Source organism: Notamacropus eugenii, chromosome 5 (assembly GCF_028372415.1).
Source record: "Notamacropus eugenii isolate mMacEug1 chromosome 5, mMacEug1.pri_v2, whole genome shotgun sequence".
In the NCBI taxonomy this organism is placed as follows: Eukaryota; Metazoa; Chordata; class Mammalia; order Diprotodontia; family Macropodidae; genus Notamacropus; species Notamacropus eugenii.
In genome coordinates, this window is record NC_092876.1 from 299,567,165 (window position 1) to 299,591,963 (window position 24,799).

Consider the following 24,799-nt stretch of genomic DNA (forward strand, 5'->3'; position numbering starts at 1 on the left):
CAGGGTTGGCTATTGGATCAAACGGAATTAAAACTTTCAAAACCGTTTGCCTTTACAATGTTGTTGTTATTGTATAAATTATTCTCCTGGTTTTGCTCATTTCACTCTGTCTCAGTTCATACAAGTCTTCTCAGATTTCTCTGAAACCTAATCTTTCGTCATTCCATATAATATTGTATTAAACGTGGGCTTTGTGAAAGTTTTTTTTTAATATTCTGATAACTATATTTCAATGCAATTAGTATCTTTTGTAATCCTATGTATTTTTATTTTATTCACTTAAAGAACATTATTCTAAGGAGTCCACAGTCTTCACTGGATTGCCAAAGGGATCCAGAACCACAAATAAACAAATGAATAAACCTTTGCGTTACATTCAAATGACATTATTTGTTCATCCAATCCCCAACTGATGGTCACTCCTTCAGTTTCAAGTTCTTTGTTACTACTAAAAGAACTACTATAAATATTTTTCTACATATTGGTGCTTTTTTTCTATTGTATGTGTTCTTCAATATATTTTATATCTATGTGGGCATATGAAAAGAGAAGAAAGGACAGTGATAATATCCAGTCTCTGAGTCCATCATTTTGAAAGATGGACATCAACTAAAATTAATTAAGAGATCAAGTTTACTCCAAGACATCTAATCAGCTGTCTTAGATGGCTTAGGGAATTCATGTGCTTAGGGGAAGGGGCCTAGAGTCTCTGAATTTATAACGAGAGTCAGCATTATAAGAGGTTGAAGTAGGGGTATGATTTGAGAGATACCAAATGGTCTCTTTGACCAAAAATGTCTGCCCCATCTGTGTGCACACTATGCCTGAGGATTTCAATAGTAAAGATGGTTCTTATGTTTATTTTTCTGGGAAAAGGTATCATAAAAACTCACTCTCAGACCAAATTCAGTTGATTAGATTATTAACTATTACCTTAGAAACTAGAGAATGGACAGAGTTCTGCAAGAAAGGATATGGGACAGGCAAATTAGTGATAGAACTGAAAAGACAAGAATGTTATGCTGCCCACAGAGAACAGGTTGACGTGGGGATGGGCCTTAGATCCCTAAAGTAGAGATGAGGTAGGCACTAAAGGGAAGAGAAAATTTATAAAAGTTGAACTCTTAAACTGTCATTTTGTTTGGGGTCAGCCTTGTCTACCAGTGGGACCAAAATGTGGACCTTTAGCTTCCCAAACTAGGCTGTACTTGCCAGATTTCTCTATCATGCCCAAGCATCTTCATTCTGGAAGATCACTTCAGGCCAGGAAATCAATCTTGGAAGTACCTTCTGCCCCTGAATTCCTCATATGGGATGGCTCCTCCTCCTTCCAGCTCCAATTAAGAAAGACATTCAGGTTAGCAATCTCTTCATTTGCTACTAAGCTGCACTCCTTAGGATTTCTCCATCATGCCCTCTTGCTGGGTACATTTTCCTTGTCCTCCTCCTCCAGTTTTTTTTTAAGTGTTGTTTTCCTCCAGTAGAGTGTCAGGAAGGGATTGTCTTTCCTTTTGCTTGTATTTGTATTTACAGTGCAAATGTTTCATAAATGCTTGCTGACTTGCTGACTAACCAACCAAAGATCCTCTACCCATGAGAGTTCTACTTGCTAGCTTCTTTGACAGGACTTCCCCAAGTGCAGATTAAGACATTGGAGATCTTCCTCAAACTGAGGTGTAGGCAAACAGACAACTAAATACTACAAGAGGGTAGCCACAAACCAAGTATGACAAATGTCCATTAGCCCTTTAAAAGTTACAGAACACTGTCTTTCCTCTGATTGGGTGAGCTGGTGAGTACCGAGATTATAAAAACTGATGTAATTCACTCATGTCCAAGACTGTGCTTCCCTGACTTTCCAGCAAACTAGGTTAGGAAATCTGGTGAGATCATGAAAGGTTGTTCCAGGGGAGGTCTTCTTCTGCTCCCTTCAGGGATTACGAACAAAACCTCCTGACTAAATTTAACTACAGAGTGCCTCTGACCACTAGATTTTAGACTGATGACTTTGTGCAGCTCTGCCTCATTTAAATCCAATTCACACACAAGTCAAGACATCACCCCATGATGTCACTGGTCCTCTTTGAAAAATGAAGAACGTGTAACAACTTTATTGCAGCAGTATGAATTCTTACTGGAAAGGAGAAGAGCAGGTTGGAAGATTGTTATTCTAAAAAGCAAATCAGCCAATTGCAAATCCCAAATGCAGGTTTAAAAGTGTGCACATCTCATCTGTTCCAAAAGAAACAGGTAAATCACAAGTGGCAAACCGTTACAGAGATGCTGGGGCACGCACTTACAGTTGCAATCAATGGCAACTCCTTGTATAAATTTCAAGGGTGACAAGGATTAGCCTCTGATGGTAGGATCTGAAGTTGAATGTTGATTTCAAGAAATTAGAACCTTAATTATGTATCAGCAGGGCACTAATGAAGTCACATGCTTATTATAAGCGTTTTCAGCGGGGACGCTAAGAAATGGAGTCACTCTTCTATTTAACCTCTCTTACATCTCTTTTGTCTTCACTGTAGGCAAGGGCCAAATGGAGTATCGAAACCTTTAAACAATGAGCAATAGGTTGGCAGGCATGAAACAAGATATTTTCATCATTTTTGCACAAGTCTTTTCTGCAGGCTTCCATTCTTAAGTAGCCATAGGGAGCTGCTTTTGAAACATGAAAGGAGCTAACATTAGGTGCCCTTAAGCAGACAAGCTGTTTCTGGGAAAAGTTAAGCTAAAGAATTAGAGAATCTTAGAGCTGGAATAAAATTGACTTACATAGAAGTTCGTCTTCCTAAACCATCTGGAACACTATTAAGAACTAAGAAGGCAAAGGGCCAAAATAGAAGTCAAAAAGTCCATACCCTGAAACTTTGGGACTTTATTCACAGAAGAATTCCCTTAGGCCTTCACATCCAGCCCATTTATTCTTGCTTTCACATAATTATCATATTCTTGGTTATTCATTTTATTAGTTCAAAGAAAGCTAGAAACAGCAAACTAGAAAAGGGAGAGGGAAGTCCTACCACAATAACACTTCTCATGTTGTGATATGAGAGAAGATGGAAAAACTATAAAAAACAAAATCAGAAATAAGAAATATTTCAGTCTGAGACCACACTTTGGAAGGGCAAATAGTTGTAATACCTCCTAAGACAGTGGGGTGTCAGTTTATTATAATAGAGTGCAATTGATTATGTTCAAAGTGATGGATGAGTCTTCAAAAAAAGGGTGAAACTACGTTTATATGCTCTGCTTAAGAAGGTAGGGGGAGTATGTGATACAATGGGAGGCAATGTAAAGGGGGGGCAAACTTTAGAGAAGGAATTAGGACTAAGGCTAGACGCAGAGTTGTTACTAACTAGCTGTGTGACCTTGGACAACCATTTCCTTGGACCTAAGTTATTTAATTTGTAAAATTAAATTATCTCTCAGGTCCTTTTCAGAAATATCATTCTAGTCTAACTGATTTCAAAAATATTTCCACCAAAAAGTAATTGCATCATTGAATATTTACTAAGCACAAATTATTCAGTTATATGGCTTCAAGTCCAGTGAATACACTGTACTGTCAGGGTGTCTGATGGTGGACACAGATGCATAAGGATGAAGGGAGTCTTAGTGAGTTATACTGGTGGGTATAGGTTAGGAATAATCTCATTTAATGGGTTCCTTGATTTCCAGAAGGGTTATACTGCTCACGTGTCTGAGCAACTCTTCTCCTGAAGTTCATGAGCACAAAACCTAAGAATCTCAGATCAAAATGGTACCACCAAAGGTCATCTGGTCCAATTCCCTACCTTCAGACAACTAATTATCTAAACAATTTGGGGGAAATGATTGACATTTATTTTCCTAAAGTTCGTTTTTGTGGGGATCGATGTGGGAGGGGTGGAGAAGGAGAGAAGACTCCACAACTTTCCTGGGTAGCTCATTCTAATGTTAATGGCACAACACAAATTTGTGGCCTGAGTAACACTCATTTTAAAAGGAACATCTGTTCCTTGTACTTGGTTCCCTGGATGCTTTCAGATGGGAACATTTTGGAAAAAGAAACTAAACTCCTACACACTGTGTTATGCTCAAAATTTCAAGAATATGTCCTATATTTATGCAAAATTTCAAAACGTGCTACATCTGTTTGGGCCTTTCCCAGCATACAAAGCTAGAATGATGTAATAAACTCAGAATCACACAACAAACTTCTGGTGTTGAAGCAAATCAAACTGACTTAGACATTGTATTAGACTGCCTTTTCTCATGCTTGAGGAATAAACACTGCCTGTAAAAATGCAGAAAATTTTAACACCTTGAGAATCTTAGATTGTTCTCAAACATTTATGCCAAGGAAATAATATCTTAGGGATCTTGATTGGCATTTATGACATTTCCTTGTACCTAGCTATCTTTTTTTTAATGATCTTATGAGATTTTAGACCCAAGTGATCCATCTGTGATACCGAGAAAGTTGTCAAAGTCACCTGGCAGAAAGTAGGACTCAAGTCTAGAGGCAGGAGCAGTACAATTTCAAGGTCAAGTCAATATGAACAGACTTTTTCCCATCCCTGAGAGTGGACAGAGAAGTAGGAACAGTGACGAAGTTAACACACAGTTCTCTCATTTTATCTTGTGAGCTTAAGTCTCCCACAAAAACATCCTCCTCCTGCCCATGATTTCATTTTACAACCCAGCTGAGGATGCAAACAAGAAACATTTCCTTTCTTAACAGAGCCCCAAATAAAAAATGCCTAACAGGGCAGATTTTGGTGTCAGTGGATGAAGAAATATTAGCTTCATGGAAACGTTATAAAATAACCCTCTGTAACCCAAATAGTTCCCCCTCCCCCTTGGTGTTCACTTGAGAAAGAAAGGTGAGGTGACAGCCTTGAAAGCAGAAAGGAAGTGTTTTCCTTTAAAGCAAGGAGTGTCCTGGACCATCTCCTGCCCCTCTCCAACTTTGGACAATCTAATAAAGCCTGTGCCTCTTCCAGAAAAAAATGTTGGTTTTTTTTAAAAAATAAAGTAAAATGCATAACATTATACAAGAATCCAATTATATGGAAACGAAGATTAAATTGTTCCCCCAACCAAAGTTGAGGACCCCCTGAAATCTATTCATGTGCCCCTACTTAAATTTGAAGGCATTTTTTGCCACACTCATACAAAATGATGAGTCCTAGGTATTAGAAAACTTGGAAAATATGTTTTTTCTATGACAAAAACAGCTACTCTGGGTTAGTTAAATTAGCTTCCCTTCCACATTTTGATTTAACTCAGTCAATTTCTCATTCATCAACATCTAAGAAAGACATTAATATTAAGATAAGAAAGAATGTGTCCTCTTCCTATATACTGCTCTGAAAAGAAAAAAAAATAAATCATTAACATGAAATCCTTTTTAGTTCTAAATGCATTTGTACTGTTTCAGCTAAAACATTTTCTCATTCAAGGAACCTTACTGATTATTCTGGGAATATATTTTATGGAGTAAATGTATATACCAGGTAGGTGGCATAGTGGATAGAGAATGAGGGCTTTCAATCAAAAAGATTCATCTTCCTGAGTTCCAATTTTGCCTTAGACAATTACTAGCAAATCACTTCACCCTGTTTGCCTCAGTTTCTTCAACTGAAAAATGAGCTGGAGAAAGAAGTGGCAAACCACTCCAAGATCTTTGCCAAGAAAACCCCGAATGGGGTCACAAAGAGTCAGAGAAGACTGAAAAATGACTCAACAAGAGCAAAATTCATATGTGGGCAGGCATTTTTTAAGCCAGGAACCAATTCTGTCCTATAAAACGTCTCATTATAACTTACATATACCTATGTGTATTGAAGAAGGGTTTCCTACACAAAATTTTTTTGGCTGGCTGTCAACCTGGTGTTTCTCCTACTTTAATCACTAATATAGTCTAGTTCTTCAGTATTAGATACCATTCCAGGAGAGGAGAAAGAAAGAATGTATTGGGTTCTTAGCAAAATACATGCAGTCACAAATTCTGCTGTGATTGAAGGTCCCAGTTTAAACCTGTCCATCACTGACCTAAGTAAATTGAGGGACATTTATCCGTGACAGGTCTTTCCACTCACTATTTAGCTGGTGATAACTGAAATAATAGACAGGGAGGTCAGCTCTTTACCCAGTCTAAGAAAGTTTCAGACCTTTAGAATATAGCCCCAGAGGGGTAGAAACAAAGACTTCTTAGAAAAAGTATAATTCCTAGGTCAAGTAATTATTCTTCAAATAGGACTAGATGTCCAAGAGCTTAAAATTCTACTTTTTTTTTTTTTAAAGACTTGGTCTCCCTATTTCTCCCAAGTTAGAAATGCAGGGACTACTCGTGGGCACCATCGCCCTATTGATCAGCATGGAAGTTTTGGTTTGGTCAGCTTACAATCTAGGCTGGTTTGCCCCTCCTTCTCAGATAATTTGTTGGCCCTCCACTCATTCTGGATGACTTAACACAGGAATGCTGAACTAAATGCAAACTCCTGATTGGCACAGTCCACTACACTGGCACAGTCCACTACAGCTCAGAACTCCTGAACTCAAAATATCTTCCTGGTAGGTGGCATTAGGGGCATGCACCACTATTCCTGGCTCACTCATTATTTTTGACAGGGACACTTCAAAGCAAAGTATCTCAAGAAACTAAAATAGCATTACTTCTAAAATATAAAAGGAATGAAGAATTTGTTCATGTGGAATAAATGGAAGAGTAGGAACTACCTTTGTCTGATACCTTAATACTCGGCTTTCAAATTCCTTAACATTTGTGTTTACTTCTAAGGAAATCACATTAAGCCCTGAGAATTTATTTTAATTGTTGCCTGGAACAAAGTTTAATTATAATACAGAACAAACATTTAAAAAAAAAGATACGTTTTTAAAACTTAGACTTACCTTCCAGAAGCTATCGACTTTGCCATACACAAGGGACTGATTCTGCCTTTTGATTTCGTTGATGTGCTTGATATCACTTGAATTCAGGTGCTGCTCTACCACAAATCCCAGAAAGCTGTTGTCTGGTGTGTGGGCTATTTGAAAAAGAAAGGAAAAGAGGTTTATACTTTTATAAGTAAAGTGATAGAAAACACATGCACAGCTAAATGTTTATATTTACCCTAATTTTATGCAATAACATAAGAATGAAGAGTTTCTTTTGCTTGGAAGTATTTCTCTACCCTACTCCCATCCCAAACCTCTCCTCTGTCTCATATTTATCCCTAGCAAGAATGGTTTTCTCTATTGTGTATTAGCCTAAGCCAAATTCCCCTATCCTCTCAGAAGAAATATGCATTGGTTTCAGAATCATTAAGATACATTTCTTATTGCCTCCTCAGCAGGAGAACAAAGTCTACAAACAAAAATGACAAAAATGAGGATTTTCTAGGCAATAGGTAAACCACACCAAAATGCTTACCACTTTCAAAGAGGAAAAGGACTGAGAACATGAATATTCATTAAATGATTGGGGCAAAAGACTTTCCTCAGTATCTCCCTTCTCATTCTCTGGGCTCTGAACACCACTATCTATCTATCTATCTATCTATCTATCTATCTATCTATTTATACACATACACACATATATATGTATGCATATATATGCATATATATATTATTATTTTATTTATTTTCAGTGTTCTACAATCATTTCCATATAACTTAAATTTTTTTCCCTCCTCCCTCCCCCTCTTTCCCCGCCTCCCTCCCCGAGACAGCATACAATTTTATATAGGTTCTACACATACATTCCTATTAAATACATTTACTCCTTAGTCATGTTGCATAGCAGAATTAAGATGAATGGGAGAAATCATAAAACAGACCAAAACGTAATGCAAAAGAAAATTATCTGCTACATTCTGTAATCGAATTCCATAGTTCTTTCTCTGGATGTGGAAGGTATTTTGCCTTAAGAGACCACTGGGAATTTTTTAAGTCCTTGCATTGCAATGAAGTTCTAGATCTACCAGAAAAAATCCTCACACACTGTGGTTGTTGCTGTGTATAAATTTCTCCTGGTTCTGCTCCTTTCGCTCAGCATCAGTTCATATCAGTGTTTCCAGGCCTCTCTGAAGTCTTCCTGTTCATCATTTCTTTTTTTTTAATTATTAATTTTATTTATTTTTAGTGTTCTACAATCACTATCATATAATTTACATTTTTTCCCCTCCCTCCCCAAGATGGTATACAATTTTATATAGGATCTACACATACATTCCTATTAAAAACATTTTCACAATAGTCATGCTGTGTAGAAGAATTATAATGAATGGGAGAAATCATATAACAGACCAAAATGTAATACACACACACAAAAATGATCTGCTATATTCTGCGATTGAATTCCATAGGTCTTTCTCTGGATGTGGAAGGCATTTTGCCTTAGAAGACCACTGGGAATTTTTTTTTAAGTTTTTGCATTGCTGCGAAATTCCAAGTCTACCAGAAAAAACTCTCACACACTGTGGTTGGGTCGTTGCTGTACACAAAATTCTCCTGGTTCTGCTCCTTTCACTCAGCATCAGACCATATAAGTCTTTCCAGGCCTCTCTGAAGTCTTCTTGTTCATCATTTCTTATAGTGCAATGGTATTTCATTACATTCATATACCACAATTTATTCAGTCATTCCCCAATTGATGGGCATCCCCTTGGTTTCCAGTTTTTGGCCACCACAAAGAGTGCTGGTATAAATATTTTTGTACATGTGGGACCCTTTTCCATTTTTATGATCTCTTGGGGATACAGTCCTAGAAGCAGAATTGCTGGGTCAAAGGGTATACACATTTTTGTAGTCCTTTGGGCATAGTTCCAAATTGCTCTACAGAATGGCTATATCAGCTCACAGTTCCACCAACAATGAATTAGAGTTCCAACTCTCCCACATCCTCTCCAACATTTATCATCTTCCTGTTTTGTCATGTTAGGCAATCTGATAGGCATGATATGGTACCTCAGAGTTGTTTTGATTTACATTTCTCTGATCAATCATGATTTAGAACATTTTTTCATATGACTATAGATAGCTTTGATTTCTTCCTCTGAAAACTGCCTGTTCATATCCTTTGACCATTTATCAGTTGGGGAAACCACTATATTTTTGTACTTGACTTTGGCCAAGAATAATTCACTAAGAAGGTCATCATTTATATCCTATGCCTGTAATCTTCAAAGATCAACAAATTCAGTAAGAATGAAGGGAAAATTCAGGTGCATAAGAAAAGATCCTCAAGATTCTTTCCCTTGTCCACCTGTCCATCCCAAGAATTTCTCAAAGGCCCTATCTTATTGGCATTCTATTTGGAATCTACCTTGCTTACAGCCACATCTGGAGCCAGGACTTGGCGGAGCCAGCATTCCAAATTCAGTGTGCTTTCTACTATCCGCTAAACTGCTCTCTCTTGCTGGGCTATGAATAATTTAGATCAAATTCTTTCTGGTAAATGAAGCATATTCATTTAACGTAACACACTGGGGGGTTAATCACATTCATTCCCACAATGATCACTATTTTTGGTCTATGGATAAGAGGAGAGGTGAAATCATTTCATAGACTTACTCTACAAAGATGCCTCCACAAAGCCAGGGTGGGTACCCTTTCTAAAAACATCAGGAGCATGCCCCATTGACTAGAGCACTGGACTAGAGAAGGCTAAGGACCTGAACCTCATTCTCAAATTAATTACCCAAAGAGGGAGAATGACTTAACACTGGCAAAATGCAGTGAGGAGCTCAGATGAAAGACATGATACATAAATAAAAAGTGTTATCATCATCTGGTCTCTCAGGCTTTTGCCTAATGGGGGTGACAGAATGAGGAGATAATAGGGTTGTGACCGGGGAGTTTGGTAGTCTGGCCAATCTGTTACTTCATTTTTGAGATTTTGAACAAGTGCCCAGAGGCGACTGCAATGCCTGTAGCCTACTGAACAGTATACAGTGGAATAAATTCCTCATGCAAGAAGAAGAGAGGACAGGCTTACTGTTTTCTCGTGTGTGTGTGTGTGTGTGTGTGTGTGTGTGTGTGTGTGTGTGTGTGAGTGAAAGAGACAGACAGACAGACAGACATAAACAGATAGGCTTGGGGAGTTAGCAGTGCATGACAAATGGGGATGTGAGGAGCAGGGAGAGAAATATAGATAGGAAAAATCCCTAAATACATTTTACATTTTCCCAAAAGAATCAAAGAGATTTCACAAGTGTCTTCATTACTTGGAATGCTTTAAAAAAAGAAAAGAGAACTGGCAGGTATTTGATTCAAAATACAGCTGATGGATGACAGGTATTTGTTGTATTATTACTGTAATTTACAACCAAGCCAACTTTGACATGGTACAAAAGATGAATTACCAAATTACACATACATTCTCTTCTACATGTAAGTTTTTATTTGAATCATCTATCTTAACTCCTCTCTGGTCTTAGGATAATATCCTGTGAATAAACAGCCTCACAAGTAATGTTCAAACACCTCTGATCAAAATCAAGAAAAAAAACATGTGCATGTGTGTGTCATTTTTAACGTGCATCTTTGCTGCACTAGATGAACACAAGTTTAGACACTGCTAAAACAAAACAAAACAAAACAGAATACCACAACATTTTGTTTGACAGATTCTGCTAAAATCTGCCATAGCACCTTAAGCCTTTAGTAAATGGAGAACTTTTCACCTAAGTATTTTCACTGCTGGTGATCCTAATCTATACCAACAAATAGCAGTAAGACAAAGGTGGTATCAGAAGACCTACCTATGGAGACTGGTGTAGAATAAGAGGCATTATTCTTAGCCATCTCTCTCTCATAACAGCTATAGTCAGAGATGCTCAACTGGGTTTAGGGACTGGACTGGATAAAGATACTTAAAGTTATATCAGTAAACTCATATTCTCTTTCATCCTGTCCAGACTGGAAAAGGGGGGTAAGGGAGAGGCACAGTGGTATTCTAAGACATGAAAATACTTAAAAAACAAAAGTCAAATCAATCTCTTTTTAAAAAGATACAGAAAAGTCCTCAGTCTCTCTATAGAATAAACACTATTAAGCCCCTAGGGCAAGGATATACTTATATGTAAATCTGAAAAAAATTTATTAAAATTCTAGTGCTTATGGGTGCTGAAATTCTCTGCTTTTGGAAATTTTTAACAGCTAATAATTACACAGAATGAAGTAATGCAATTCTTGGATACGTATACACGTGAGTCTGCATTACAATATAACTCTATTTGGAACCCTCTAATTTGAAATTTGTGATCATTTGGTTGGGGTTAAATTGTTTTCATAGTCAGTAAGAATAAAGGATATGCTCATCTTTTAAGATGCTTAACAAATTAGTAGGGTAAATAAGGCTTTGGGGGAGAATGTTTAGCCTATTAAGAGAACTATTTTCAAGCACTTCGAAAGTACTCATCAACATACAAACAATTAATTTCCTAATTACAAACTTTTCTTTTAACTGATCTATCCCCTAAGGACAACTTTTATATAACACTATTGGGCTAGTCTGAATTACCATATTCATTCAATCAACAAATATTTATTAAGCACTAAGTCTGCTTAGAGCTCTCAAGGACATGCTGATGCCCAGGATATGAAGATGAGAAAAACATCCCCCTTGTCCTAGGGATCTTAAGATCTTAAGATCCCTGTTAATAATGGATACATGGTATTCTCTTTCTTCAAAGTTTTTTACTTGTTCTAAAAAAAACCCCAAAATCTTAAAGGAACTCTAAAAGAACTCTAATAAAGGATTTCATTAGGGAAATTCAATTAGTTGAAAAAGATTTTCAGTCATGAGAGGAGAATGAAAGCTAATGAGTGGATAGCTCCAGTGTGCTGGTAGTAAGCTGAGATGTTATAGAAAAAGTGTGGTATACTGGATAGAAATACGTACTTAGAGTCAGAAGGATGTGGGTTCAGATTCCACCTCAGACAATTACAAGCTGAATAACCCCGTAGGGGTGATACAATCCCTCTGTGTCTCAATTTCTTCATTTGTAAGAAAGAAATGGTTGGACTCAATGACCTCTAAGGTCCCTTCTTATGCTAAATCTATGTTACTATGTTCCTAAACTAGCAAAGTTTCCAGAACAAATTGGTGAATTTAGGGGAGGTCAAGGATAAGATTCACACAGAATGGGCAAGGAGTGGACAGGCTACAATCAGCCTCTTTGAAGGGAACATTCAAACCAAGATCCCAGAAGCACCTTGCCCTTTTCTTCATGTAGAAAGGTTTTCCTTAGGCTACCTCTACAACTAGCCCCAAACATCTAACCATGACAGATGCTTTATTGTTAATGGCCAATTCTAGCCTCTCTGCAGTTTCTGACACTGCTGACCACCACCGTCTTCTTTTCTGGAAACTGTTTTCCATGAGTTTTTGGTGACATTGTCCTCCCCTGGTTCACCTCTACGTGTTGGATCAACTCTTTTTCAGTGTGGCTCTGCATCCAACTTATGCTCCCTATATATGACAGGGCACTGGGCCTTCTTCATGTTTTCTACGCCAGTCTTGGTGATCTTATCAGCTCTAGAGGTTCAATTATCTATCTGTAGATAACTTCCAGATTTACATTTCCTGTCATACTTTCTCTCCAGAGCTCCAATCCCAGATTGTCATCTGCTTTTTAAATATTTCCAACTAGATACCTCCAATGTGTTCAAAAAAGAATTCATTCTTTTGCCACTTAAACCTACCCCTTCTCAAATTAAGAATGTTAGCTGAGGGCACCACCATCCTTTTAGTCACCCAGGTTTGAAATCTTGGAGTCATATTTAACACAGTACACTCCCTCATTTCCCATATCAAATCACCTGCCAAGTCTTTTTGACTCTACTTCCACAATATAACAATCAATTAATCAAACACCAATCAATTAACAAGTATTTATTACATGTTTACTATGCATCAGGCCCTGTGCTAAGTACTAGAGATGCAAAAAAAGGCCAAAACATGATCTCTTTCCTCAAAGCATTCACATTGTAATGTGGCAGAGAGCAAGCACACAGCTGTGTGCACATGAACTTGTGTGTATCTTTCCCCTTCTCTGTAACTCGCTTGGACCAGACTGATAGTTTCCTAATTGTGGTCTCCCTGTCTCAAGTCCTTCCTTTTTCCAATCCATCTTCCATAGAGAATTATTGGTATTTGGTATTTGTATTTATTTATTTATAAGGTACAGAGTTGACCATGCCACTGCCCTGTTCAACAAACTCCCGTGACTCTACTGATTCCCTCTGGGACAAAAAAAAAATACAAACCTCTTTGTTTGGCATTTAACGGTCCTCATATCTGGCTCTGACCAACTCTTCCAGGTTTATTACACACTACTCCCCTTTATAAACTCTACTCTTCAGTCAAGTCAAGGACAATGTTCACTATACACATCTTACCGCCTGTGTCTATCCTCTCGCCTTTTTCCAGGTTGTCTCCCAGACCTCTCTCGCCTCTGATTCTTAGAAACCCCAGCTTCCTTCAAAGCTCACATCAGGAGACAATTCCTACACAAAGCCTTCCCTGATCCCTCCAGATGTTAGGGCCTGCCTCCACAAAAATTAGTTTTGATTAACTTAATCTATTTTGGATTAACTTATGTGTATGCATATTATTTCCTCTAAAGGAAGGTAGCTCCTTGAGATGGGGATAATTCTATTTTAGTCTCTGTACCCTTAATAACTGTCAGTGCTTTATACATAATAGGTGGCTAATAAATGCTTCTTGAATGAATTCAATGAATTATACAGTTACTTCTTATACACCTCATATTTCAAATTGTCCTACGGATATAAGCATTATTGACTTACTTTTATACTTTGATCTATTACTGTCTACATTAGGCTAGCCAAGAGCCCTGGGGTCATTCCTAAAGTACTTTACAAAAATGCTCTATGCATGTATCCTGGAGACGGAAGCCAAAAAATAAAAGATGGCTTTCAAGTAATTCTAAAAATAGGAGGGAAAATGCTAAGACACAAGTTTGGACATAGGAGTGGAGAAGGCGGAGTACTGTGAGAGAAAAGGTGTCATAGAAATTGGAACTAGAAGGAAACTGAGAGTTCCATGGACAAGTCATTTGTACTTTATATTTTTCAGTTTCCTCTTCTGTAAAATGTAGGCTAATACTTGTACTCTCTAGATCATATGGAGGATAGTGAGGAAGTTACTTGGTAAACTGAATGACTATGTAACATAAGCTATTATTTTTATCATTCCATCAGAGGGAGAACTGTGATTCAAACTGAACATACTATCGTTTATAGCTAGGCACATTGAAACTAATTCATCATATACCAAAAAAGGAGCAAAGGAGTGACAATGGCCAAGGCCATTACTCACATAGAGAAAAGCATCTCAAGGGCCAGAGTTAAAGTTCTTCCTAGTTGAGGACCGAAAGAGGAAGTAGCGTGTACTGCAACTTGTGATTTTTCATATTTTGCTTTTAGAAATAACTTTTATTGATGCCTTTTGTTTCCCTGTCACATTTATCTTTCCCTCTCCTGTTCCCAGCAAGCCTTCTCTTGGGGAAAGTATTTTAGAATCCTACTGTGCTTTTTAATAAAAATAATAAAAAATAATAACCGACATTTATATAGCTCTTGAGGGTTTTCACTGCGCTTGTACACACATCATCTTGTTTGGGCTGTGGAACAAGGCTCTCAGAGAGGTCCCGTAGGTATTCTTGTCCTTATTTTGCAGATGTGGAAACTGAGGGCAAGGGAAGTGAAATGATTAGCCCAAGGTCATGTGGCTAGTAAATGTGAGAGGTGGGATTTAAATTCAGGTCTCCTGGACTTTAAATTCCTACATGGAATCTGTTCTACCATACTGATTTGTAGCTTCAAAGGCTTAGTAGATGCTAACAGTTAACCATTTGCTTCAGGATGGAATGGGATTTCCCTTAAGATTCTTGGCCTGATTGAGCTATTTTGGCAGATTTATTTTTTTAAAAAAGCAAACATATATAGAAGTTAACATTTCAATCCATTAATGCAAATAGCAGTGGTTCTAAAGAGCAAAGCCTGAAAAGTATTTGATGAAAATTAAAACGTTAATTCAAGAAAAATTATTTCTTAAAATTAGTGATATGCTTATTGATTTTTCAGTATTTAAATATGCCCAGTTAAATGCTTAAGTGATACCAAAAGAAGTATAAGACATGACTTTAAGGAACACGTACCTTTTAGTTTATATAATAATAAGAAACAGCTAACATTTATATCATGTTTACTATGTTCCAGGCACAGTGCTAAGTGCATCAGAAGTATTTTCTTATTTGATCCTTACAATAATCCTGAGAATTAGGTACTATTATTACTTCCATTTTACAGATGAAAAAACTGAGGTAAACAGAGGCTAAGTGACTTCCCCAGCATAACACAGTTAGTATAACTAACTTTTTATTTGGCCAAATACATTCAAATGAGTGAAATACTGTGCGGATATTAACAGGTTTCATACATAAAGAAAAACTGGGATATAGAGAATTATTAGGTAAAAAGACACAGGATGACAGGCCTCTTTGACAAAAACAACAAAAACAAAAACAAACTCCTAAATCTAGAAAGCTTCACAAACCAACGTATAATGGAGAGGGTTAATTCTAACCTGCCCTACACTGTGGCTGGATAACAAAGCTTTCACAAAATTAAAGGGCTTCCCTTTATGTCAACGAGAAGCAGTCACCTTAAAATAGAGTTCAAATACAGCACTGCACAATAAATCTTCCCAACTAACATAAGGGCACAGTGAAAGCATGGCTAGCCCATATGTCCTACAGGTTGAAGACACAAAGTAGTTGCTTTTTTAGCTCCAGAAGCCCTACAGTCAAAACCTAGAAATTACAAGGACGCTAAGAAATCCATGAAAGCTTGATTTTTCTTTAACAATAAAACATGCCCAATGATGCAACCTGTAGAGTTGGATACTTATCTCCCAGAAGGGAGATAACCATCTATCAGGAATGGTGTATGGGAAATCCTTGCCTTGAGTGAAGGCTGGGTGGGTAACCTGTAGGGACTCTAATTCAAAAATGTGTAGATTTGGTGAAGTAGGAGGAAAATGACTCCACATCCCCACTGGGTCTCATTATTCTTCCTTCTCCTAGATCTGCTAACAGATTCCTTAGCTTGAATTCTTCAGCATGGAATAAGAAGTAAACTCACATCAGCCAAGGCAACAGAACATATCACACAACCCATTTTAATAACTTAAAGTGATATTGAAGGGGCCCATTCAAAAAAAAAAATAGAGAAAATACATTGCCTGGCTTTTGTGGCATGAAAGGCCACAAGAATAGGCTTTCCCCACAATCATCTCAACAAGAAATCAGATTCCTGTAAGCCCTATATTGGCTTCTCCAGGGAAGGGTTTTATTGCACTACACTTACTAGTGTGATTAAATAACGGAGTGGGGAGAAAAACAGTACAGCAGCAAGCATATCCTTCTCCCAGACCAGAGTGGAGTGTAACAAAGGTCTTTGAGAGGAAAACAAGGGACATTTTTTAAAACCTGGAGTTCAATTCAATTCAATAAACATTTACTAAATGCCTAATATGTGAGAGGCATTAGGGATGCAAAGATACAAAGCCCAAAATGAATCAGTGACCACTTTCATGGAGTGGGGGCTGAGGGGAGAAGCGAGATAGAATATATCCCCAAAGAAGTGTAGATTGTGGAGGGTCTTAAATGCTAGGATGAGGAATTTGCAATACTACTGTCATGGCAGTGAGGAGCCTGCGAAATTTTTAATCAGGGAGACCTTATGGTCAGACCTATGCCTTAGGAAAATTCCTTTGGCAGAATAGATTGGAGAGAGGAAAGACTACAAACATGTCAACTGTTACAGGGAGTTGTGACAGTAATCTAGCTGGGAGATGATAAGGGCATATACTACAATGGTGGTGGTCTGAATGGAGAAAAGAGATCTGAGAAATATCATGGAGACAGAATGAACAAGACTTGGAAATTGGTTAATGTTAGGGACAAGGGAATGCTAAGAGTAAAGTGCAGCCTCAAGGTTAGTTACCTCAGTGACTGGCAGAATAAGTGTCTGCAACAGAAATAGAAGAATTTGGTGGAGGGAGGGAATTGTGGAGATCATGGGTTTCAGACATACTGGCTCTGAGATATATGCAAGGTATTTTGGAGCAGATGGCCCACTGGCAACCTATTATTTCTTATATTCAATATATAAGGTATATTATATATATGATATGTATATATATAATATATGTAATATAGAATATTAATATAATTAAATCCTTCTCCAGGGATGAGAAAAGGAGGGTGATAACAGCATATATATATATATATAAAATATATATCAATATCGATATATTAAGTACCTATAATGTGAATGACCCTTTACTAGGTGCTAGAGAGAGTAAGACAAGAAGAAAAAGAATACATTCCATCCCTGAGCTTATTTGGACCACACAGAACTAGAATTCAGAAGAGGGATTAGAGCTGAATTAAGAGCTAACAGGAACAGGTCAGACAACCAAGGGAGAGTCTAGAGTAAGGTTTTTAACTGAGTGCCTGTGAACTTAAAAAAACTATTTTTGATAACTGTATTTCAATACGATTGGCTTCTTTAGCATTCCATTGTATTTTATTTTATGCATTTAAGAGCATTATTCTGAGAAAAGGGTCCATAGGTTTCACCAGACTGCCAAAAGGGTCCACAACAAATAAACACACAACGTTGAGAACTCCCTGCTCTAGAGAGAAAGGTCAAAAAAGGCTCAGGAAAGAATCCTGAAGGATACCCAGGTTGTAGGGGTAGGCGATGGTAATGATTCAGAACATAACAGCTGCTAGATAAATGTTATTATTATTATTGTTAATAGGATCTGGCTTCTGTAACTTACTACTGTGGGCAAGTCACTTAACCTCTCCAAGTGTTTCTTCATCCACCCAGTGGCCTCTAAGATCCCGTGCAGCTATGAATGTATGATCCTGACTTGTATGTTTCTGACTTCAGTTTCTTAATTAGATGCTCATCTACTACAATCCTAACTTTGTGTCTGCTTGCTTCTAGTTGTTTCTGATTCCAGTTTTGATCATCTAACCTGACTTCCTTGAACTATGCAATAAAGGATTGATTTTTCTCCCCTTACTTCATAGCCCCAAACATGAAGTGTATCATGTTCAAAGTGAATAAATGAATAAGCAATAGGTACATAATCTGGAAATAGAAAAATACAGGTACAGTTACTTTGGATGTCTTGACCTATGGGACCACCTTCACCTCTTTCATTGCTTTCCCACTTATTTCTTATTCAGGAAACGAGGTTCTTTTTCCAACCTTTTCTATCTCTCTCATCCTAGATCTAACTTCCTGCTCTGTTTCTCATTTCCCAGTATTCCTCACCTCTTCATAAACTGTTTTTCAAATCATCCTACTTTACATAGGTTGAGGGGGTGGGGAAGAGGGAATTAATTTTGTTCCTATGCCCCGTTCTCCATTGCAGCCATTCATGTAAAGGGAGGGAAGCCCTAAATTTAAGTTTAATATCTCTTTGACTTTCCTATATTAACCTATCCACCAGAATAAAGATTAATCTTGCTTTGCTATCTAATCCAAACAACTAAAAAGTAAATTATAAGGCTCCTTATTCTGAATAATACCTACAGCCTTGTCAGAGATGTGAAAAATAGTCATGAGTTTGCAACAAAGACTCCTCTTAGGTAACAGTGGAGAACCCTTCTTATTGTATGTCAAGACTTGGTGAAATCTTCTGAAAATACAGCATAGACCACCCTATGGCTATGGATATTGCCTATACTATCAAACATGTTTGATTGTTTGGTTAGTTTCACTGAAGGGCTATATATAAGTTATGACAGCTCTGGCTCTTAGTCTCTTCATTTGAGAAGAGTGGAAGTCAGACAAGATAAGTTCTAACATCTTTCCCAGTTTTAAAGCTATGATATTATGATTGTTAAGAGGAGTCAAAGACTAAATACGGTCTTTAATAGCAAGGAGAAGTAGTTCTTTAGAGCCATCAATTACTTTCTAGAAACTGTTATAGTTCCCTTTTCATGAACTTTTTCAAGTCAAACTGGAATATTGACCATGCCCCAAATTTGATACTTTATCCTGCATCCCTCTACCCATAGACCATTCCCCATGTCTGTGATGAACTCCATCCTCATCTCTCAAAATGCTTACTTTCCTTCAAGTTCAGGTGCCAAATTTTCCACAAAGTATTCCCTAAATCTCACACCCACCCAGTTACATTATATACATATTTGTATGCTGTTACCACCCTCCTTTTCTCATCCCCAGAGAAGGATTTAAGTTCCTTGAGGGCAAGTAGTATTTTGATTTTATTTTTCTTTTATATCTCCAGCAACTAGCATGAAACCTTGCACAGAGATATTTAAATGTTTAATGAATTGAATGAGAATCTAATTAATTTAGGTCTCACTTATTGAGATGTGATATGTGTAGCATTATGAATATAACACTTCAAAATAATTTCTTCCTTTGCCTATTATCAAGGTCTTAGTTATGAAGGAGATTTCTCAATCTCCAATCAATTGCTTTCACTATTTTTCAAAACAAGGGCACAAGAACATCATGGATAACTTCAACACAGCTTCAGTGTTGTCTAACAATTCTTGCCTGTTAGAGAAACTACAAAATTAAGTAGGACTCAAATTGTGGAATACCTCCTTACATATCAGGATGAGAAGTTTATGATTTTTCTACAGGCAGTGGGGACCTGTTAAAGACTTATGAGCAGGGTAGTGACAATGTCTTAGATTATTTTTACACCTGTATAAAAGGTGAATTGGAAAAAAAAGAAATTAGAAGACAAGGGACAGATCAATTAGCAGGTTAACACAATAGGTGAGAGTTGATGATCCATTTAGTCCTTCATAACCACATATTCAGAACCTACTATATACTGGGCATTGGTGATGAGAAATTTAACTAGGGTGATGGGGACTATGTGAGTGAAGAGTAGGGGAATGGGTATGAGATGGCATTCAACAAAGATTTGCTTATCAAAGATAAACAAAGATAAATATCAAAGATAGAAGTGATGAAACCTGGCAACTGACTAGATTTGGGAGTTGAGGATGATTGGGAATTTGGTGGTGCTGTTAACAAAAATAGAGGAGCTTGAAGGAGGAGGGGCAGGTGTAGGTGAAAAGGTAATGAGTTCTGTTTTGGGTACGTTAATTTTGAGGTGCCAACAAAATGATGAGTTCCATTTTGGACATGTTATAAAATTAGAGTACCAGTAAGATAGCCAGGAGAAGATGTTGAGCAGGTAGTTGAAGTAAATTGTTGGTCACCTTGACTTAAAGAGACCTATTCATTGAATGGGCAGATCTCACTCAGAGTGATAATGTGATAAGACTTTAGCTTGAAATGACCAGGGTCTCCCATTGCATCCTGGGCCATCTCCAGCCATTCTGATGAATATCAAGCCACTGGACCCAGATGGCTAAGAAGAAGATAGTGATGTTGGTGACCTTGCACAGCCCTCCCTGACTCAAATCAAAGTCAACTGCAAGTCATGTCATGATCTTCATGTCATGGTCTTTTTCAGGAACAAAGGACTAACACAACAACAACCATAAAAAGAAATTGTTAGAATACTGCAAGTTTACCCAACCATAATGGAAACTACATTGGCATTAGCATCAAGTTCCACTTCTAATACTTACTGGATTGGATAAGTCACTTAATGTCCCTCCCCCACTAAGCCTCAGGTTTCTCATCTGCAAAATGGAATAGTAATACTCCTACTTACCACATGGCATTATGAAGAAGGTACCTTATAAATCACAGATGGTTATACAAATATGAACTAATACCCATTTGTTCTATCTAGAGGTAAAACATCTTCAAGTAATTTGGATGAGTCACAAAAGCATCAGAAAGGGCCATCTGTACCACATACTAAAGACCTAACCACAGCCTGGGTGGTTTGCACAACTTCTACCAACTGAAAGGAAGTTTGTCACTGGCTCAGAGGGGAAGTGGTATAAACCTTCAGGCATGAATAGCCTTGTCAGTTAGGAAAGGTAGAGAGAATTTACTTACACACACACACACACACACACACACACACACACACACACACACACAGAGTCTATTTTTCATGATTAAAAAGCCAAGTCACATTCCATGCCCGCTATCTTGAACAGTGATTCTGCAACAGCTCATGGGAACTAAGAAGCTCCCACGTATGCTGCTGCTGAAGGAGGTTCTGTAAATTCCAACACTGAGCATTCAAACTACTTCTCCTCCCTTGTTTACCTTAACACCCAAAGTCTTCATTTTTCTTCCAGATCTTATCTGGCCCTCTGCCTTGTCTCCCTATACTGCTTAATGTGGCCAAAAAAAAATTTTTTTTAAAGCTATATGTTTTGGTGGTAGACAGCTCTTCCTCAAAAGAATGTCTGGTCAGGATGTGATTTTGGAAAGGAATCATACACACATAGCCCAGAACATCGGTAAACTAAGTCAATCCATGTCACTGAGTTTGAATAAGACTGGCAAATGCAATGTCGCTGTTACATTGACACAAGTGACTAAGTACTCTTAGAAGGCCCAAAGTTGATCACAGCCCCTTTGATGATGATAAACGCAGTAATGAAAAGAACAGCAATAGCTATCATTTATATAATGGTTTACAATTTGCAAAGTCCCATTTATATAAATCCATTTATCCTCACGATATCCATAGAAGGTAAATGTTATCCTCATTTTGAGAATAAGGAAACTGAGACTAAGAGAGGTCAAGTAACTTATTCATGGTTAAACAGCTAGCATTTGTCTGAGGCAAGATTTAAACTCAGGTTCTGCCCTCAACCCCACAGTTCAGCCACTGAGCCACAAATTATTTTATTTGATCTTCAAGACATAGGTGCTATTGTTATAATACCCACTTTACAGAAGAGAAAACTGAGGTTGAGAATGGTTAAATCACTTGCCTAGGGTCACACAGCTAATAAGGATTTGAACCCAGGTCTTCCTGAGTCCAAATCCAACATTCTCATTACTACACTACCTAGCAGCCTCTGAAAAGGAGGGAGAGTCAGAGTTTACTCTCAGCTCTCCAATACTCCATGGCCAATAGATTAGATGGCTAGCTATTCAGGCTTCCTGAGGCAACCTCTCCCAGTTAGCAAGGCTAACTGGTCAGTCGCCAAGCATCTGTTAAGCTCTACTGTGTAGTAGGCACTGTGTGCTAAGTTCTGGGGAGACAAAGAAAGGCAAACAAAAACAAAATTCTGAAATAAACAAACAACAACAACAAAAAAGTCCCTGTTCTCAAGGAGTTCACAGGAATTAGGAGGTGGACATAAAGAAGGAGAGAATTCCAGTTATGGGAGACAGTTCATGAAAGCACCTTGACAAGACAGTGGGCAGGGTCAAGCATGGGGAAATCCAATCCCATTCTGTTCCTTGTTCTTTACAAAGAGGTTTAGCTTGAGGTGTGGTGATGTATAAAGACAAGGCCCTGCTAGAACACTACCATACCAAGTCATCTTTTGGTAACAGGTAGGGGTGGGGATGGGGATGAGATAGGATGTGGTTGGGAGAACAGCATCCCAGCACTGTGAAGGATTTCTCAGGTTACTTCTGGAGCCTTAATGCCTTCAAGAGTCCAATAGTAACAGCAACTTACATTTGCACAGTGCTTTGAAGTTCAAAAGCACACTACATGCATTGATTACCTCATTTCTGCACTTATGTTGCTGTCATTACTATTTCCCATGTTATATATGAGGAAACTAAAGTTAAGTGACTTGCCTGTGGTCACAAAACTAATAACTGCTATGAAGTCAAATTTGAACTCATGTCCTTACAGACTCTATATTCAGTGCTCTTACTTCTACAGTACCTTTCATTAAAACAATAGCACCAAAATCCCTGGGAAGGATCATAACTAGCCCTTATCATCCTATATCTTAATTAATAGTTTACACATTAGAAGGTATTAGTAGGAATTGGGAGAGGGGTGAAGTAGGGAAAGGAAGGCGAAGAAGGAAGTACAGGACCCTGAAAGAGGAAATAGAAGGACAGCTAAGACAAGCTGATTATTTGATGATTTTGTAGCCTCTGCTATTACCTCTGGGTTTGTTTCTTGGGTGGTCAGCTGCTGAGTTGGTGGATTATTTGTGGTTTCTATCACTAGTAGTCTCCTGACTCCAAGCCATCTTCTATAAACTGATGCATTCGTCTTCCAAGAAGAATTTTTTTACTGTTCCAGTATGCTCTCCAGGACCTCACAAACTACTTTGCTTTGAAACTTTCTCATGAATTTATAATTAATGCATTACTCAATATTATAGATATTTGGATACATGAAATCCCCCATTAGACTGAGACTGTTAAGGCCTAGAATGGTGTTCTGTGCGCAAAGCAAGGAGTTGGGAAATGTCTTCAGAGCAAAATCAAATTCTTTCTAACCCCCAAATATCATATGTCCTCCTTCAGCTGATCATCGGGTACAAGACTTAGTTGGTTTCCTCCACTCCTTTGTTTCATTCTTGTTTCACACTGAGAACGTCACAGGTGGCAGCCTTCTGGGCATGCTAGAGACCACAGTCTTATCTGGGCTGCTGATCTAGGGCCATTTAGCAATAATCCCAGAAAAATCACCTCATTATATAGCAGAGTCTCCAAAGAATTCCAACTGAGGGACACTCAAAGGGCATTGGAGAGCCATAGGATAGTTGTGATGAGACAGCAACACATTACAAAGGATGAATTCATGTAGCAAGAGCAGTGTAAAGGGGTTATTTGAGAAATTCTTGACAAGGAAGATATGATGGGTCAGTAAAAATGTAGCTAGGTGGTGTAGTGAATAGAATACCAGCCCTGGAATCAGGAGGACCTGAGTTCAAATCCAGTCTCAGATACTTGGGCAAGTGTCTTAAGTGTGACTTAACCCCAATTACTTTGCCTTCCCCCTAAAAAAAATAAAACAGGAGCTAAGGATAGAAAAATTGGGTGCTCCATTACAATGTATTTCACTCATTCTACTGTAATGTCATGAAAACAAAAGGAGAGAGACCAGTACTTTAGATGTTTGGGTAGGCAGATTTATGAGAGAATCCGTATTAAAGTCCCATGGAATGGAAGGAATGGGTGAAATGCCATCTGCATCACTGGAGAGAATATCAGCAATGATGACATAGGGATGCCAGTGGAGGACAATAACTGATATTCACAATGACTGTGAGCTATCAAATTACATTTGGCACCTTCTAAGTTTTATCTTCTATGCAATACAGTTTTTCAAGAATTCTATTAAAATTACATTTGGAAGGCAAGAGATAGCAATCTGGAAAATTTCTTTATGTGGAACACCTGATGATGCATGATAAAAGAAGAATTACTATAATAAAAGCCATGTGACATCTAGAACATTTAGATGCTTATATAATCCAGATGAACACACCTCAACAATAGTGATGTTTCACAGTAGGCGGTGCAGTAGACAGAATGCCTAGTCTGTAGTCAGGAATATTGTTTTTAGCTGACGCTTTGTGACTCCATTTGGGGTTTTCTTGGCAAAGAGATAGAAGGGTTTGCCATTTCCTTCTTCAGCTTATTTTACAGATGAGGAAACTGAGGCCACCAGTGTAAAATGACTTGCCCCAGGATCACACATCTAGTAAGTATCTAAGGATGGTTTTGAACTCAGGCCTTCCTGACTCCAAGCCCAATGCTTCATCCACTGTGCCACTGATTGGTCAAATCCGGCCTCATACAGTGACCCTCTGCTCTAAATCATCTCCATTTTAAAAAAAACCCTTTTAGA

The 24,799-nt window shown here is 37.9% G+C and overlaps 1 protein-coding gene and 1 long non-coding RNA gene across 12 annotated transcripts in view; both read right to left on the bottom strand.

The window, feature by feature from the left end:
* Nucleotides 1–24,799, bottom strand: part of MGAT5 (alpha-1,6-mannosylglycoprotein 6-beta-N-acetylglucosaminyltransferase) — a 370,599-nt gene that overhangs the window by 91,335 nt on the left and 254,465 nt on the right. For all 11 annotated transcript variants that reach the window (XM_072613264.1, XM_072613259.1, XM_072613261.1 and 8 more), the window contains one exon: nucleotides 6,904–7,037. In XM_072613264.1, coding sequence (XP_072469365.1) covers nucleotides 6,904–7,037 — 134 coding nt within the window. The remainder of the gene's footprint in view (nucleotides 1–6,903; nucleotides 7,038–24,799) is intronic.
* LOC140506264 (uncharacterized) lies at nucleotides 11,675–15,929 on the bottom strand. Its single transcript, XR_011967840.1, has 2 exons — nucleotides 12,348–15,929; nucleotides 11,675–12,314 (listed from the first exon to the last, which is right to left on the bottom strand). It is a non-coding gene; the product is annotated as an uncharacterized lncRNA (long non-coding RNA).